General features: G+C 45.6%; 1 protein-coding gene across 10 annotated transcripts in view; it reads right to left on the reverse strand.

Annotated features, from left to right (window-relative positions):
* Positions 1–6024, reverse strand: part of synrg (synergin, gamma) — a 29741-nt gene extending 23717 nt beyond the window's left edge. For all 10 annotated transcript variants that reach the window (XM_029255470.1, XM_029255469.1, XM_029255468.1 and 7 more), the window contains exons 1-2: positions 5957–6024; positions 685–725 (exon numbers count right to left, since the gene is read on the reverse strand). In XM_029255470.1, coding sequence (XP_029111303.1) covers positions 685–725; positions 5957–5991 — 76 coding nt within the window. In that variant the 5' untranslated portion in view covers positions 5992–6024. The remainder of the gene's footprint in view (positions 1–684; positions 726–5956) is intronic.
* Positions 6025–18712: the final 12688 nt, after the last annotated feature.

Genomic DNA, 18712 nt, shown 5'->3' on the forward strand with positions numbered 1-18712 from the left:
GCAGGGAATGAAAAACTAACATTGTTGAACTGTGACATACACTGGCTGTTTTTGTTATGACAGGTTGATGAAAATGCACAGATGGAGAGTTGCAGAGAGTAGTCAATTGTCCTTTAAACACCTCTTCCTTCCATCCTTTGCATCACCTCCTCAAAAAAATGAAATAAATACATCACAATCTATCTTCCTATCAGCTACTCTTTCATAGCAATTTAAAGTCTTAAAACAGCTCATATTTAGCTTTTCCGATTTCTGAAATTGTAACTGAAGTTAAGTTTTAGCAGTTCCTCCTAACCTTCCCAGCTCTGAAAATGAACCTCATGGATTGAGAGTACGTAACATTTGTACCAAAGAACAAGGATGTCTGCGGACCTGGTGTTATGGTGGAGTCTGCTTTCTTCAGGTTTTGGTAATGTCCCTTTTCTCAGGTCAGAAGCAGGGTCAAACCACTGACCCTCCAAAAGCATTACTGTTTCCTGCTACAGGCAGCCAGCCACTAGGCAAATCCCTATCTGGTACATCTCACAAAGCGTTGCCATGGTGCTCACAGGAATGTCTGCTTTGCACAACACTAAGTCAGCTAAACATAAAAGAACTGGCCTGACTCTGAAGGCCTACCAGTCAATGTTGGGCAGAGGCACATAATGGAAGACAGCAAAGGTTTGTGTGCGACAGGTTACTTACCTTGCGGAGGCCCCAGGCCTCCTCCAACTGGGTACATAAAGCTGTAGGAAAAAGAATAAACACAAGTCACTACTGAGATCAACAACAACTCAGCAGTGCAAAATCATTTCACATAACTGTCTGAAATAAATTGTCAATTGTGAATATGCCCATACATCCAATTTTTTAAATCAGCTAAAATAAAATCTGTGCTCCTAAACATTACATATCTTTAAGGTCCTCTGCTATTCTGACTCCCATTATGGGCAATGAAGACAGTGTTAATATTATACATTATGAATTACTAAATGCATGTCAGCCCTGCATGACTACCAGCTGGCAACATGACAAAATAAGATCATAGAACAAGAAAAACCCTCAGTGAGAGCTTCCTGTTTCTGTTTCTACCTCTTCTTTAGAGGTAGAAATGGTCAGACAACCATTACCACTGCAATAAGATCATGTTTTATTTCCCAAAACACCCCCCCAAAAAGGTATGGTGCAATTAAGTTTGCTTTCCCTTTTCTCCTTGAACCACCATTTCTGCTCAATAAAATTTTCATTTATTTAGAACGAGGTGAGAGGACACTTCAGAGGTCACATTAGCATTTGCAAATGCACTGCTATAGAAATTCATAATCACACACAGATGATACAAACAAAACAAATGAAACACTGATAAAACTCAGCAGCAGTGTCCTGGTGAATGGATGAATTTGTAAGCAATTAAAAAATGTCATTAAATCATTACTGAGACATCACATTCCTTGTTTGTCTAAATTGTTGCCATTTTTCCTCTTCGCTCAATGATGTGTGCACAGTAACATCATAAATAAATACTGAATCAAAGCAAGCGATTAATCTGACATAGCTGGGAACACTGATTCAATAGCACTTTGCTGTATCCTGGAGCAACGTTATCGACCAGATACAGACTTCTTGAAAGACTGGAGTAACAGGATCTTTGAAGCAGTATGTCCAGAGTGACCAGTGAACCTGGCAACACCAACAAGGCTAAACCCCAATATTCTGGTTGGAATCATTCTGCTGAGAATCTCAAGTCTGCAGCACCTGGTTGATTTTCTACAGTCAGAGGATGAAGTGGCAAAGTGGAGTGACTTGGAACCCAGAGCTGAGTGGGGGACACAGCAGAAAACAGACCTGGCAGGAGGAGTGGTATCTGATGCAGGTAAGAGACATTGGTCATAGTATTTCACATATCATTTACATGTCGGTGTGTTGTAGGATCTAATGATATTTGGAGCCTGTGTTAAATATGCCTGGGGTGTCGCAAGGCTTGTTTTACACTTCTCCGGTATGACATTTTCTTGAGTCAGAAGCAACTGCTTTGTCCAAAGTTTCCAAAAACTGATATTAACCATACTGTTTGTGGATACAAGATCTTAAGCAAACAGGAAGAGCATCTATTTTTCCCCTCTCTAAATAAAGATGTAGTAACATTGGACTTTTATTTTGTTCAGCTCGCTTCCACTTTTATCAGTCAATGCAATACAGGCTTACCCAGTAGCAGCCCTCCAGTAGCAGTTGCTATAACACCTCTTGAAAATTAATACTCCTCGTCACCATCTGCTCCAATCCCTCCCACTATAACCCATATTTGTCAAAGGGTCTCTGAAAAAATGGGGGGGGGAAAAAAAAACCTCTAAGAACATGTTCTATATTTTCATTACCTGACAAAAACTGTTACCAACATCGTAGAGACAGGGCCAGTGACAATCCCATAATTCAGCACTAATGCTGTGGATGTAAATAGTTGTTGGGCAACCACAGTGATGAATTACGGAGGATTAATGATTCCCACGTTGTTCTGATGTTCAAGAGCTTTTTGCCGGGCGTGTGTGTGCTCTGAGAGTGCTGCTGCCTAATGAAGGAGAGGCACAATAAAGCTTGAGTTCCAACATTTCTGTTTCCCAAGCAGTCTTTCTGTAACACTGTTGACAGCACAGTTCTTTGCAACATAAATAATATCATATAGTGTACTGTTGTACTTTACTGTTTTGATTAATTTTTTTTTCATTCTTTGAGACATTTGTCAAAGTTAGTCGGGTTTCTGGAATGGCATGGGAAGAAACTATAATTTCCCCCACAAGATATAATGGGAATTGGGCTCCCGGTATCAGCCATTTTATTATCCACCCCATTTTAAGGAACAGAGTAAGGGCAGATAGCGTGGTTATGTCTGTATTATATGCTGTTATTGTGCCAAGAGCGTACATAGCAGTATGTCAAGGCAGCTGTCACATGACCAGTATTGCCAGATGAGGTGCAAGTGACTGCAGTTGACTGTTGTCAGAATTAGAGGTTTGCAGAAATGCCACAAGTGGCATGGCCACCATGAAGACTGGGATTAAATGACATTATTATCAACACCACATTAGCAGCAAGCTGTGTCATTATGAAATATCGAACTGAACAGGTCTGCTTTCCAACCAAACTCCGTCTCAAGACAAAAGTACTGATAATACAGAACGAGGCTATCTTAAAATATTAATCTTGAACACGTGAGATGAGGTTTCACTAGTGCAGTCCATATTGATAACCATTAGAAACTTTTTTCTCTCCTCTATCTAAAGATGCACTCAGTACTACAGCACCTGAAAACTGAAGTCTGTAGCATCAAACATTTAAGAACTCTTGCCTTCCCAACCTAAAGAAGCTTAAATTATTGAACAGACTCTCAAATGAATCACCTTTAAGAGAAAGGTTACGAACATCAAGCTCTGAAAACCCCGTTTTGCGTACTGAAATAAAACGTAAAATTTGAAAAAAGACCGAAAACAAAAACTTATGAACAGTTTCATAAGTCTCATAAGGCTCATTATTACCAATTTCATGTGTGTCACAAATTTGAGGGTGCTTTAAACTTCATTTTAAAGCAAATACATAAGACCTTCCCCTACAAAACATTGAAAAAAAAATCAGTTATATAAACCTACCATTTACAAAACATCAATTTTTCCAAAGATCCACAACATTTCTTGTAAATATCTAACCCGTAAGACTTCATGCAGTTTTATAAGTATTCATTCATGGCAGAGAGAAAAATCTCTTATGCACAGACTGATTCCACAAGCTGCTTGGTTAGTGTGTATGCAGCTTCTGCCATGTCTCTTCTGGTCTAGCCAGGTGGTGAGTAGCAGATAGCCATGTGAGCGGATTCTGACACAAGCTGGATGAAGCTCATTAATTCAGAAGTAGCCTGCCAGACACAGCGTCTCAAACCAGCCAGCATTCCAGGACTCCATGTGTCAGGTTCTACCACAGACACCAGCGCTGCCCATCTGGCAGGAGGCCACATACCTAGTATGGCCAACAGGTGGTGCACTGATCAAGAACCTGAACAGGTCACCACAGAGGCACTAAAACCTGTATCTGGTGACCCCTACTTTTGCACTGCATTAATAACTCTTTGTTTTATTAACAGGCATCTGACACAGGCCATGTTTATCACTTGAGGTAAGTCTGCAACAAAAACTAAATGGTGCTGCAACCTCAAAAAAGCATGGATGACAACTGAATGATAGAGACTGTTGGGACACTGAGAGGATCATGACTCTATCCATATCCTTATCGTATCAAAGTCTGGAGAACAGTGAAAATTGACATTTACTGAATTCAGATATTAGAGCCAACTTTTTTTTTTTTTAAACACACACACAGACTTGTGGCATCACTACATAATGCAGATGCCATGCTACCTAATGCAGGGTGCCCATAAAAAACTAACAAAGCTTCTTTCAGGCAGCATGATGACGTTGTGAAAGATATCGCCAAGCTTGTAAGAATATCTAAATCCCCCTGTAAAACAGCTAGCTGGCTGCTGCCACGCAAGCTCCCCAACATAACTTCTTAGATTAACTGGAACTGTGAGTTCTTGAAAGAATAACACCAAGCAAATTGTGTGATTCTGCCCATCAATACTGAGATGTACGACAACATTAGACCTATAAGTAACCAAACTCTCCAAAGATAAACAACCTTGTACTGCAGAAGTATGGGGGGGGGGTGAGCCATGGTTTTAAAACATTTCAGAGTTGTCTGCAATTACTTTTCTGGTTGTAACATCATGGAAAAAAAATTACCAGTAAGCTTGCAATATTCAACTGCTTGCATGGTACAGTATTAACATACAGGAACATTATATTTATAAGCATACTTGATGTCAGCATTTCCACAGGAACGTAATATATTATTAAAAGTGCGAAGAACATGCCAAGGCTCAGCTAATAAAACAATCATGAGGCAGCTCTGCTTTCATCGCCAGCCGCACAAGCCTGTGATCTCTTTGTCTAATCATGGATGTCACTCGATATAACCTGTTTTAGGGCAGTAGTAGGTAATGTGCTGGTGGTGGTCAGAGCTGCTCTCTCTTGGGCGATGGCTGTTGAATGGTTCGAATTCCACTCCTAGAGTACCCTTGATGAAAGTACCACTTATCCTGAAGTGATACTGTAAGAACACTCTGCTGTAACAGTAAGGCTCACCACCTGACTGACACATCAGAAGTGTGTTACTGAGCAGGGTAACTACCTCGTCTTTCACAGCAGTGGGGGAAGAAGGAGCTCCTCCCTTAGGAAAATGCTGAAGGCGAAGTTTCGGAGTGAAACACCTTGCTAAGTTCAATTGTGTCTGCTGGTAGCTACAGGGAAGCGGCTCTTTCCACTGGCACTTGGCTCCTGTCAGCCACCTTCGAATCAAGATGGAGGCCGGCGTCGGCGAACACTACACTGCACTGATTCTGAAGTCACACTACACTCACACTGACTACGAATACCTAAGGCCTACTTGAGCAGACTGAGTGGCTCGCCGGCGAGCTATGGACCTTACGACGTGACACAGACGAGATGCACGTTCACGGCTTTGTTGTTGTCTAGATGACAACGCGCAGCTACTGAGCTAGCGAGCGACACAACAACCACACACACACAGAGACAGACAGTGAATGAGACAAACACAACGACCGGTTAGCCATGCATGGCATCACTGGCTAAACAACAACTCAACTGCAAATATACATCTTATTCAAGCTGCGGAGTACGTTCCCAGCCCTTGGCTGTTTTTACTCAATCTGATCATGTCAGACTGCTAGCTAAGATAGCTAGCAGCTCAGCTGTTTGTTGTTGTCCCCTAGACCAGTCCAGTACTTACTAGTAACCTGGCCCTGGACTAACCCGTTGCGTAAGAAAGATAAAGCCACGAATTTCCGTGTAACCTGTCAGCTGTTTAAAAATAAACACAGCCGCAAACTTTACAAACGAGGGAGAAAATGTACCTGCCACCTCCCCCAGCTCCCGGCCGCAGCGCCATCTTAATAGTGCGAGTCTGACAAAGGGCGTCATCGCAGACGACGCATACTGACGCACACAGACGCAAAGAGACGCACGCGGAAGCTTCCGGGTCACCTGGCCTCCAGTGACGTCATCTGTAATTTTCGAGTCTTCTGAAGGATTGTAATTGCCGCGATTCTTTTTAAGGCTGCTTTCTTGGTTTTCTGTCTACTGTTTTGAATGTTAAAATTGTCCCTCGTCACGGCAAAACGATTAACATGCTGAAAACAGTTTTTAACGCCTTTATAATGATGGCATAACAGTTGGACAAGTCTGCCACCTGCTGAAAATCAGATTCATAACCAGATGTTTTAATCTCTGACCTATGCCAAATTGCCAGATGTATTGCTACCCGTTAAACTACATTTTATGTACACTATGTACGATCTTTGGGAACGCTAAGATAGTTTAAAGTATTAAATCACGCCACTAAATTAATAATCACTAAACAAAATAGTTCTCAATAATCTATTCAAACGTTGTGTAAGGTTGAGACACGTCCACTTTGCACAGCCCAGAATGAGGGGAAAAAATTAAATGTTGCAAATACTACAGCTGTTTTGATTTTGCAAATGTTCTTGTGGTGCTGATCTGAATATGTTGTGCTCGCCGCGACCCCGCTTGGGACAAGGGGTTGTTGTTAATGGATGGATGATTTGAATGACAAAATGCACATTACATTTAAGTAAACTAGTAAGCAACTTACTAGTAACGTCTAACCTTCAGAACTGCTCAACTGGTGTTGCTGTTGTACTTTTAGGGGGAGACACACATTGTATGATTAGAATTACAACTAGAATTCGGTAACTGGAGTGATGAAAAAGGATAAGAAGTACAATTTACTTGTTCACTTAATAGTTACTCCTAGTTTACTTACACGTTACACTTACCTCATCTTTTGGTTGCAGTGTCACGACTGTCCCACACGGTGTCGCTGTCGCTTCGGCGGCGGTGTTTGACGGCTCGCGCGCTTCTAACGTTCCGCGGAAGCGCCATGGTGGACAGACAGCTTCTTAGAAGGATCCATTCATTTTTCAGGAGTCGTATGGGCACATTCGTTGCATTGCCAAGAATTTTTTCACTTGGGACATCCAAAGACCGTGGAACAGTGAACACATTCGATCATAAACAGCCGACTGTCCACACCGTAGGAACATAGAGAAGTGAAAGAAGAAGTGTGAGGTAAAAGTGAGGCGAACACAAGTGGGGTCAGTGAACCCTCTCTGTGTGCTCTGCTTGCGCTCTCTAAAAGTGCTTTTTGTTTCACTGAAATGAAGTCGATACTCAACGCTGATGTAGTTATTTAACAAATTTGACAAGCGGGTGCTTAGACCTTGGAAAAAGTCCTCCCCCCCATCACCATCACCACCACGCCCCCCATTAAGACAAGAAAAGGTAAAATGAATGTCTGGAGTGCGGTCAAAACCAACACGAAAACAGTGACTCACACCTGCTCGAATCGATACACCAATTATGGCTCACATGACCTAGCGAGATAAGCGTTCACCTCAGCATTTCGTCGAGACACAATTACATGCCTGTTTCCTTGGCCTGTTTCTGAGAATCACGGGAAGCCACGCGAGTGTTTGAACACTGAATTAATATTAGCAATGAAACCCAACCCAGAAACTCTTACTGATCTGTCCCTTCATGCCGCTGGCCTTTGAAGGATGAGTGCAACGCCTCGAGAGTGACCTTCTTGTCCTTTAACACCGCTGGCGGACTGTCATCTCAATGGATTCAGGCCTGTTGTGTGAAATCGCCGCTGCCCTTTCCCCTTTGAATTTGTTCTACACTTTTACAGGCCGACGGGGGCATTCAATCCATTGTGTGGACCGGTGCACCAACTGCTTCATCTGCCCCCCACCCATTGTGAGGCCTGTCATAAGGTGGGCGCCCCTGCACAGCTCTTTGTTCCCGTGTGTCTTGTCAAAAAGAGATTTACAGCTTAATGAACATGGCCCTGCACACGAGAGGAGGGTCTCTCTTTCTATCCATCTACTCGGGCACCTCGTTTCCCTTTCTGCCCCGGGTCCCGGAGACACATCCTGAGCTCAGAGAAGCAACAGTGTGCCCTGCACCAACCAACACAGTGCCATGGCACACTAGTCTTCCTAGACGCAACACTAAATGGCCCTGCTTTCAGTGAGCGGGTGCGATGGCTTCGGATGGCTGGGGTTCTCTCTTTGTTTACCCGCAACACCGTGTTTGGGTCTCTGGTGTCCTGCTAGGCTGTGGGTGGAATCAGGCAAATAGTGCTTTCCTGCAGGTGTGATGTATCACCTAATGAAGCCTGTAGTGAAAAGAGGATATATGTGAGAGAAGGAGTGCACCTGGGATCTCCCCTTCAGATCTGATGTTGCTGTTGTGCTTTGGGGGGGAGATACATACATTGTATGATTAGAATTAGAACTAGAATTTGGTAACTGGAGGGATAGAAAAGGAGAAAAAGTATATAAACACAGAAAAATTGTTTATTTGGAGGTAAAGCAACAGGACCTCTTCTGTGTCACAAAATTTGTATAACCTTTTGCTATATACAATCATTTTTATTTGGGTATGTAAAAAAATATTAATATAAATTTAAATATGTCATTAATTTTTATTAATAGTATTCCCCCACGTTGCAAAGGTGTCGTATCCTGAAGAAACCTTTGTAAGGTGAATTTGCAAAACTAGAAGACATAGTGTTAGTTTCAGTGGTAAAACTTTTGATGTGTTCCTGAGCCCCAAAACTGACAGCCATTTCTACTGCAATATCATTAAGTACAATTAAAAGAACACAAATACCACAATAACTAGCATTAGCAATCGTAACACTAAACAACAAGGCACATTCCCCTCATTAATTACTAACTGTGCCCGACCCTGTCACCAGGTAAACCTTATGGGATGTGCTACAATTAGTTTGTAGTTACACAAAATTAATAAAACCTATATTATCAAACATTTTTATAAAATTATTTTACAAATAATTACTGTAATTACAGTAATTCTGTACTGAAAACTGTAAAAGCACCAATATATACAGAATAAGTATGCATATAAATGTCTAGAAATAATAAGTATAATAATAATTGTATTAATAATAGTAAGTATGCATATAAATGTCTATAAATGTCATATAAATGACTAACTCTGTTCTATCTTCTTGTTGAGCACTACCTTGCTACATAAGACCTGAGGAGGCCGGCCAGTGGTGACAGACAAATCCTGTGCTGACAGAGGATGATGCCCATCTGCCATGACGATCGAGACGTTCCATTCCGAGCTGGGGATCCAAGATGCCATTTACCAACATTATCATTAGTACTTGTTACACACTGGCTTACAAATTGTTACTTTCTAGAATGCCCAGGAGGGGTGGGCAACCACTGGCCCGTGGACCCCCAAAGGTTTTTTTTCTCCTTCAACCTTCAGTTGGGAGTTTTTTTTCCTTTCCCCAGTGGCCAATAGGTATACTTATAGCTCTATAATAAGTTCTTCATTATGGTAGCCATTAGTCGACTGTCTTTTGTTTGTATCTGTTTTTCTTGCTTTATGCCTGTGTTAAAGCACTCTGTGTAACTGCGTGAGAAGAGCACTCTATAAAAATAAAATAATAATAATAATAAATGTCCCCTCCCCACATCTCTGTGTGTTCACTTGTGTTTCCTCCCACAGTCACACATTTCAGGTAAACTGGCGACTGTAAATTGCCCATAGTGTGTCTGTACTGTATGTATTTGTGTGTTATGTTGGTGTGCTGCATAAATGTGTGACAGACTGTAGGCAGTGTATTGCAGTGTATTTAACACTGTAAGTCACTTTGGATAAAGGTGTCGCCTAAATACCAATTAATAATCATTGTACGTAGTTTTGCATCTGCTAAATGAGTGAATGTCAGTTTAAAAGTATTGGTATTTAATAGAACTTCTCGTGAGCCTGAATTCTCCAAACTGGAATGGGCGAATCTTGGAGGATGGCTGTATTGTCATTAATTAAAACTATTGCACTCATGTTCTTTCAGCTTTCCTGTCACTGTCTCTGTGCTCCTCCAGATCCGTAACGTTCGGAAGGAATATTCAGCAAGTCAGAACCCCGACACAGAGAGGCCACCAAGGGTGACAGCCAGAGGTTTAGCTGGAGGCCATCGCTGCTTGTGACACCCATAGCGACGGAGCTGGTGAAGCCAGTGACGGGCCTGACCGAAGGCCTATGAGCGAGGTGAACATTAACCCAGCCCACTAGGGGCATCTCCGCGCCATAAATCATTAACCTCTTCAGCGCTGGCCCTCGAGACAGCACCAGCATGAGAACTGCTGTCTGCTGGGAGCCACTGCACACTGTATAATCAGTCTTCAGGCTGATGAAAAGGCCAGAGGAGACTCGACTCATTTACTCCTGTTTAGGGACAATGCTCAGATAGGGCCATTCTCTCTCGGTCTTTCACTGTGAAGCCTCACTGACAAGATTGATTTCTTACACTGTGAAAAGAGACCCCATTACTCTCATTTGCCTTCAAACAATTTACTGTATAACAATTAGACTGGTTTATGCTCTCTTTGATTTACTTAAACACTACATTCAGTTTTTTCTTTGTCTTGCAATTTGACTTCATTGGGCATATTTATGCATTTAATACAGCTAAAATATCCTTCTAGCTCTGCTGGAAAAATGACAGTTAAGATTTTCTGTATGCTGCTTACTGTGAAAGGATTAATTGCGGTCTTGGGAATAAGATGCCCCGTATTCATATCGTACCATATACATAAAGTGAGCTACCGGTGCTCTTTCCCTTGGGAAATTTCACAGGGTACAGTCAGTGTAACACATGGTAGGGAGGTTTGAGATCCAGGACAGAGGTACCTCTTGGAGAGGATGACGATGACTATCAAAGTGGTCACTTCGCAGCGTGACACTAAGACCACTAGGATGGCCAAATCCAACTTTGTCCGTGGCAGAGTGACCAATTAGCCCCAGTAGAGGTTGGCCTGCCGACCCCTGACCCCCACTGGTTGGCTCTATGAGTGAGCCCCTTGGGGCCCAGCTGGAGTTGATGTAGTGCTCATTCTTCCAGCTCGTGCTAAACACACGGCCCCATTCACCCCACAGCTTCCACTTTCCGTCCCTCTGTGCTGTCCTTCTGTTCTTTGCATGTCTCATGTGCTCCTCGTGTTGACCTCAGTCCCAGCTTCACCTCCCAAATCCCCCACCCACTCCCCATCACTACCACATGGCATTCACCTATAACACCAATAAAGCAGGTTTTTAACACTATTCTACTTCTGCTATCCCCAGAGGAAAAACAGACCACTTTGTGGAAGTCTTTGAGCGATTAGCTGCTGGAACAGGGTTTTGAGACAACTGCCCCACAGTTCCACTGCACTTTTGAACTAAAACTGCATTGCCTTGTCATGTACTATAGTTTCTTATATTGTATGGTGTGTGTCAGTGATGCAAACAGAGGGGGTGGAGATTACAGTGTGAAGCTGGTTGTGCCAAAATTGACATTACATGTTGACACACTTTTATTCATCACCTATTTCTGATGACTGTTCTTTTCCCCACTTTGCTGTCTTGCTTCTTATTCCCTCCCTCCTTTCCTTCCTCTTTCTACCTTTCTGTCACTGTTCATTGGAGAGGATTCTTGGTGTCAGCAGAAAAAGGGGTACCGGACAATGCATGGCTGGTCATTAACCTGTGTCCCACTGTCCCTTGGATGCCACAACAACAATACTGACAAATGGCACAGAGAGAAGAGTGCAGAATGTAGGTTAATTTGTTTAACAATATGGCCCTGCCACCTCCACCCCCAAAAAAAAAGAATAAAAAGCCAGGAGTGCAACAGTAAAACCTTTTTTGTCTGCCCGGAGCATGTGATGGTCTAAAAATCCTATCGGAATCATTTACACATACACTTATTCACCTAGCAGACACTTTTTCTCCAAAGCAACTTACAATGTTAAGTTTACAATTATTTACCCATTTATACAGCTGGGTAATTCTACTGGAGCAATTTAGGGTAAGTACCTTGCTAAAGAGTACTACACCCAGAGGTGGGGAGTAAACCTGCAATCTTTGAATCCAAAGGCAGTAGCTGTAACTACTATGCTACCAGCTGTCCCCATGTCACAATATAGTGTAGAACATCTAGAACCTCTGATTCAAAGTGCATAAAGGATCATATTCAGGTCCTGGATGTTCTATCTGTAATTCATTGCTCAGACCAGCAGGAAAAATCTCTCGCACTCACGCACACACACACACGCACACACAAACACACCACTTGTCCCGATCAGGATCACGGCAAGCCAGAGCCTACCCCGGCAATACAGGGTGCAAGGCCAGAGGGGACACACCCAGGACAGGACACCAGTCCGTCACAAGGCACCCCAAGCGGGACCCAAACCCCAGACCCACCAGAGAGCAGGCACACGCCAAACCTGCTGCACCACCGCACCCCCATTGCAGGAAAAATAAAAAATTTTAAAAATTTTAATTAGAGCATTCTAAAAGTTTCTTTGCATAAAACACTCAGCAAAATACAGACACACACACACACACACACACACACACACACACACACACACACATTTTCAGAACCGCTTGTCCCATACGGGGTCGCGGGGAACCGGAGCCAACCTGGTAACACAGGGCGTAAGGCTAGAAGGGGAGGGGACACACCCAGGACGGGACGCCAGTCCGTCGCAAGGCACCCCAAGTGGGACTCGAACCCCAGACCCACCGGAGAGCAGGACTGTGGTCCAACCCACTCCGCCACTGCACCCCCTCCTCAGCAAAATAATAATATTAATAATACATCCAAAATACGATATACAGTCAGTAGTATATTAAAACAAAAAGTCTCTCTTTGGGGTGTCTTTTTGTGGTTGTAGACAATGTCACAGTCAGCAAGGAGATTGTCTTTACTGACAGCTGAAAAATCAAATTTCAGAAGCCAGAGAGCATCAACTTATGTTGGTGCCACAACAGCTGACTAGAATCCCTCACTGTTATATTTCTTTATGGTGAAAACCAAACACACACACACACACATTTTCAGAACCGCTTGTCCCATACGGGGTCACGGGGAACCAGAGCCTACCCGGTAACACAGGGCGTAAGGCCGGAGGGGGAGGGGACACACCCAGGACGGGACGCCAGTCCATCGCAGGGCACCCCAAGCGGGACTCGAACCCCAGACCCACCGGAGAGCAGGACTGTGGTCCAACCCACTGCACCACCGCACCCCCAAAAACCAAACACAAGTACAAAAAAACCAGACACAAACAGACACAGGCATCCCCATCTACTTTCTGTGTCTTTGCTGTCACCAATATCGCACAGAAAAATAAATTCCTATGCAACTGAAAAGAGAGTAATTCCCTTTGATTCACTGAAGTTCCACGATGACTGTTCCGTTGACCTTGTGACCTCTGACCCTTTCTATGTAGTCTGAGGTTACTAGAGGTGATTGCTTTTAAAAATCTGTGTATGGGGTCAAAACATCAATGGTGTGATGCAGCCTCACATAGAAAAACATTTCACTGGCTCATACATGTGGAAGTATGTGTGTAGGTGTGTTATTAGGTATTAAGCTTGTACAAATTAGTAGACATGAACATACTGTTTGTCTCAACTGGTATTTCATATCGGGGCCTGGCCGGGCTCAGCCCGAAGCCACAACGTGGAGCCGCTCTTCGGTGGGCTCACCACCTGCCGGAGAAACCGTAAGGGGCCGGTGCATTGTGATTTGGGCGGTGGTCGGGGCCGAGTGCCCGGCCGACCCAAACCTCGGGCGCCAACTCTGGTTTTTGGGACTTGGAATGTCACCTCACTGGCGGGGAAGGAGCCTGAGCTGGTGCGGGAAGTTGAGAGATACCGTCTAGATATAGTCGGGCTCACTTCCACTCACAGCTTGGGTTCTGGAACCACTCTACTCGATCAAGGGTGGACTCTCCACTATTCTGGCGTTGCCCAAGGTGAGAGGCGGCGGGCTGGTGTGGGCTTATTAATAGCCCCCCAGTTCAGCCGCCATGTGTTGGAGTCTACCCCGGTGAATGAGAGGGTCGTCTCCCTGCGCCTTCGGGTCAGGGAACGGTCTCTCACTGTCGTTTGTGCTTATGCGCCTAGCGGCAGTGTAGAGTACCCGGCCTTTTTAGAGTCCCTGGGGGGCGTGCTGGAAAGCGCTCCCACTGGGGACTCTGTCGTTCTACTGGGGGACTTTAACGCCCACGTGGGCAGCGACAGTGATACCTGGAGGGGCGTGATTGGGAGGAACGGCCTCCCTGATCTGAACCAGAGCGGTGAGTTGTTATTGGATTTCTGTGCTAGTCGCGGTTTATCCATAACGAACACCATGTTCATGCATAAGGGTGTCCACCAGTGCACTTGGCACCAGGACACCCTAGGTCAGAGGTCGATGATCGACTTTGTAGTCGTTTCTTCTGACCTTCGGCCATATGTCTTGGACACTCGGGTGAAGAGAGGGGCTGAGCTGTCAACTGATCACCACCTGGTGGTGAGTTGGATTCGATGGCGGGGGAAAAAGCTGGACAGACCTGGCAGGCCCAAACGCATAGTGAGGGTCTGTTGGGAACGTTTGGCGGAGGCCCCTGTCAGAGAGGTCTTCAACTCCCACCTCCGACAGAGTTTCAACCAGGTCCCGAGGGAGGTGGGGGACATTGAGTCTGAATGGACTATGTTCCGCTCCTCCATTGTCGGTGCGGCGGTTCGGAGCTGCGGCCATAAGGTCTCCGGTGCCTGTCGCGGCGGCAATCCCCGAACACGGTGGTGGACACCGGAAGTAAGGGATGCCGTCAAGCTGAAGAAGGAGTTCTATCGGGCCTGGCTGGCTCATGGGACTCCTGAAGCAGCTGACAGGTACCGACGGGCCAAACGGAGCGCGGCTCTGGCAGTCGCCGCGGCAAAAACTCGGGCTTGGGAGGAGTTCGGTGAGGCCATGGAGGAAGACTTTCGGTCGGCCTCAAAGAGATTCTGGCAAACCGTCCGGCGACTCAGAGGGGGGAAGCGGTGTTCCACGAACACTGTTTACAGTGGAAGTGGTGCGCTGCTGACCTCAGCTGAGGATGTTCTCGGGCGGTGGAAGGAGTACTTTGAGGATCTCCTCAATCCCTCCGACACGCCTTCCGTAGAGGAAGCTGAGGCTGGGGACTCGGAGGGGGACTCGTCCATTACCCTGGCTGAAGTTGCTGAGGTAGTCAAAAAACTCCTCGGTGGCAAGGCTCCGGGGGTGGATGAGATCCGCCCCGAGTTTCTCAAGTCTCTGGATGTTGTGGGGCTGTCTTGGCTGACACGCCTCTGCAGCATCGCGTGGAGTTCGGGAACGGTGCCTCTGGACTGGCAGACCGGGGTGGTGGTCCCTCTTTTTAAGAAGGGGGACCGGAGATTGTGTTCCAACTACAGGGGGATCACACTCCTTAGCCTCCCTGGGAAAGTCTATGCCAGGGTACTGGAAAGGAGAATCCGACCGATAGTCGAACCTCGGATTCAGGAGGAGCAATGCGGTTTTCGCCCTGGCCGTGGAACACTGGACCAGCTCTATACCCTCACTAGGGTGTTGGAGGGTTCGTGGGAGTTTGCCCAACCAGTCCATATGTGTTTTGTGGACCTGGAGAAGGCATTCGACCGTGTCCCTCGTGGCATCCTGTGGGGGGTGCTTCGGGATTATGGGGTTCGGGGCTCGTTGCTACGGGCTGTTCGTTCCCTGTATGACCGGAGCAGGAGCTTGGTTCGCATTGCCGGCAGTAAGTCAGACCTGTTCCCGGTGCATGTTGGACTCCGCCAGGGCTGCCCTTTGTCACCGATTCTGTTCATTATTTTTATGGACAGAATTTCTAGGCGCAGTCAGGGAACGGAGGGTGTCTGTTTTGGTGGCCGCGAGATCTCGTCTCTGCTTTTTGCGGACGATGTGGTCCTGTTGGCTTCATCAAGTCAAGACTTGCAGCGTGCACTGGGGAGGTTTGCAGCCGAGTGCGAAGCGGCGGGGATGAGAATCAGCACCTCCAAATCCGAGGCCATGGTTCTCAGTCGGAAAAAGGTGGATTGCTCCCTCCGGGTTAGGGGGGAGTTGCTCCCTCAAGTGGAGGAGTTTAAGTATCTTGGGGTCTTGTTCACGAGTGAGGGAAAAATGGAGCGGCAGGTCGACAGACGGATCGGTGCGGCGTCCGCAGTAATGCGGTCATTGTACCGGTCTGTTGTGGTGAAGAGGGAGCTGAGTCGTAAGGCGAAGCTCTCAATTTACCGGTCAATCTACGTTCCTACCCTCACCTATGGTCATGAACTCTGGATCATGACCGAAAGAATGAGATCGCGGATACAAGCGGCAGAAATGAGTTTCCTCCGCAGAGTGGCTGGGCGCACCCTTAGGGATAGGGTGAGGAGCTCAGTCACCCGGGAGGAGCTCGGAGTAGAGCCGCTGCTCCTCCGCATCGAGAGGAGCCAGTTGAGGTGGCTCGGGCATCTGTTCCGGATGCCTCCTGGACGCCTCCCTGGGGAGGTGCTCCGGGCTTGTCCCACTGGGAGGAGGCCTCGGGGCAGACCCAGGACACGTTGGAGAGACTATGTCTCCCGGCTGGCCTGGGAACGCCTTGGGGTTCCCCCAGAGGAACTGGAGGAGGTGTGCGGGGAGAGGGAGGTCTGGAGTACTCTGCTCGGACTGCTGCCCCCGCGACCCGGCCCCGGATAAAAGCGGAGGAAGATGGATGGATGGATGGATGGTATTTCATATATTTTGTATTTCGTAGGTGTAAATATTCACTCCTTAACAAAATGTGGATATTAACTTGATATTTGAGGTCCACAGCAAAATCAGCATTATGGGTTAAATATGGAGAATTCCTTCATGCATTCATCCTTTACATCTATAAGTACTTATCCAATTCATGGTCACAGTGCTCTGGTGCCTATTCCAGAAACTTTTGGTGCAAAGCAGGATGCACTCCATCACTGAGCAATCACATACACTCACTCACACACACATGCAGAGCCTAAGGGCTGCTGAGTCACCATCTCACCTGGAGCACATGTGTTTGGACTGAGGGAGGAAACTGGAGCACACAGAGAAAACCCACATGAACGTGGGGAGGACATGCAAACTCCACACTCACTGAGCCAGATCAGCACACCCTTAAAAAACCTCTGATCAGGAGTTGCAAAGCACCAACACTGCTTCTTGTGCAACTGCACTGACCAGAATCCTTTCATGGTGAGAAAAAAGACAAGAAGTAAATTTGTAGGTTCATCTTTGAGGGACCAAAGTATCACATGAACTGCATAATAACTTCTAGAAAGAACAGGTTTGAATGATAATGCAATACACACCAGCAGGTAAGTCCAACTGTTCTGAGAGTGATGATTTGCTTCCCATAGACAGAACACTGCAGGAGCCCAGGCATAGGCAAATAAAATGCAAACTTTTACCCAGGTGAGGGGTACCTCAGGAACCCAGTTCAATTCAGAGTATTCATTCCTGCAATGGTAACAGTTTTCCATTACAGTTTCACTGTTTCTCATAGCAATTTTCCAATTTGAATATTCATACTTCCTTGGTAATATTATACTGATGCAAATATTAAACATAAAATGCTTGTTTGTGCAAGATACCTTCACAAGTCTTAAAATGTCCATTGTGTGAATTCATGAATTTCAGAAAGTTTTTTTCTCTAAAAACAAAGGAAAAGGTTTTAATCTATCATACAGAATTTAATGTAAAACAGCAGTTGTATTAGATTCATAAAATAGATTATACACCTCCACTGCAACGAGTATGCTTTGGGTCATGTTTTTTGACTCAGGAATCAAATATAGGCACTCACAGCAGAGCAGACAGAAAATATTATTGGTGTCATATTCTATATTAAAGAAAATATCGATACACTTGCTGTTTACTGACTTATTACTGGGTAAGTGTCACATAAAAAAACATATTCAGACATATAGCATTTGACCTCATATCGCTGGTGAATGACTGCTTGCCTCTGACCTAAGGAGGAGTATGCAAGTCCAACCGCCCTAACCCATCTGCCAGGCAGAGGAAATTGGTTCATGCGAACGAAGGTACACGCATGGTTGAGTCTGGAATAGGAGCAGCATGCTAAAGGCCTGTGCGTGGGTCGCCTCCTCCCGCTCGCACAGCACCCCCCAATCACTCCCATCTTCACCCCCACCCATTACAGAATGAGAGCCATGCATGCCCTCAGGTGGACTTCTAAAGTTCTCATATAAATCACATGTTCTGCTCAGCCAAGGGAATCAACAATATTACCCAGCTTGGGGGGGCTGAGGAGTGGTGGTGGTGGGGGTGGGTGGATGGGTGCCAGGTCAGTTTGGCTCCTCTCTCTAGGGGGGACGAGCAAGGTGCAGAAAGTGATGCTGCCCACAGCTGTACTTACAATGTTCACAGCACACAGCAAGGAAAGGGTACAGGACTGATAAGGCCTCCGTTCTCCAGCATTATGGTCCTTGTTTCTACAGACTTACCAAAAACTTAAACGAACATGCACAGCCTCGCCAAGAAATTACAGCGTATGGCCAGAGTGGGTCAAAAATATTCCAGAAATGTCATGCTGACTAGGGTAGCAGATTCGCAAACCCTCCAGAATTGCCACCTTAAAAAACCATGACAAAACAAGCAGTGTTGACAACGGTTGATAACATCAAGAGCGAAAAAAGATCCCTTTCTCCATCTCATCAAGAAA

The sequence above is a fragment of the Scleropages formosus genome, chromosome 10 (assembly GCF_900964775.1).
Source record: "Scleropages formosus chromosome 10, fSclFor1.1, whole genome shotgun sequence".
Lineage (NCBI taxonomy): Eukaryota > Metazoa > Chordata > Actinopteri > Osteoglossiformes > Osteoglossidae > Scleropages > Scleropages formosus.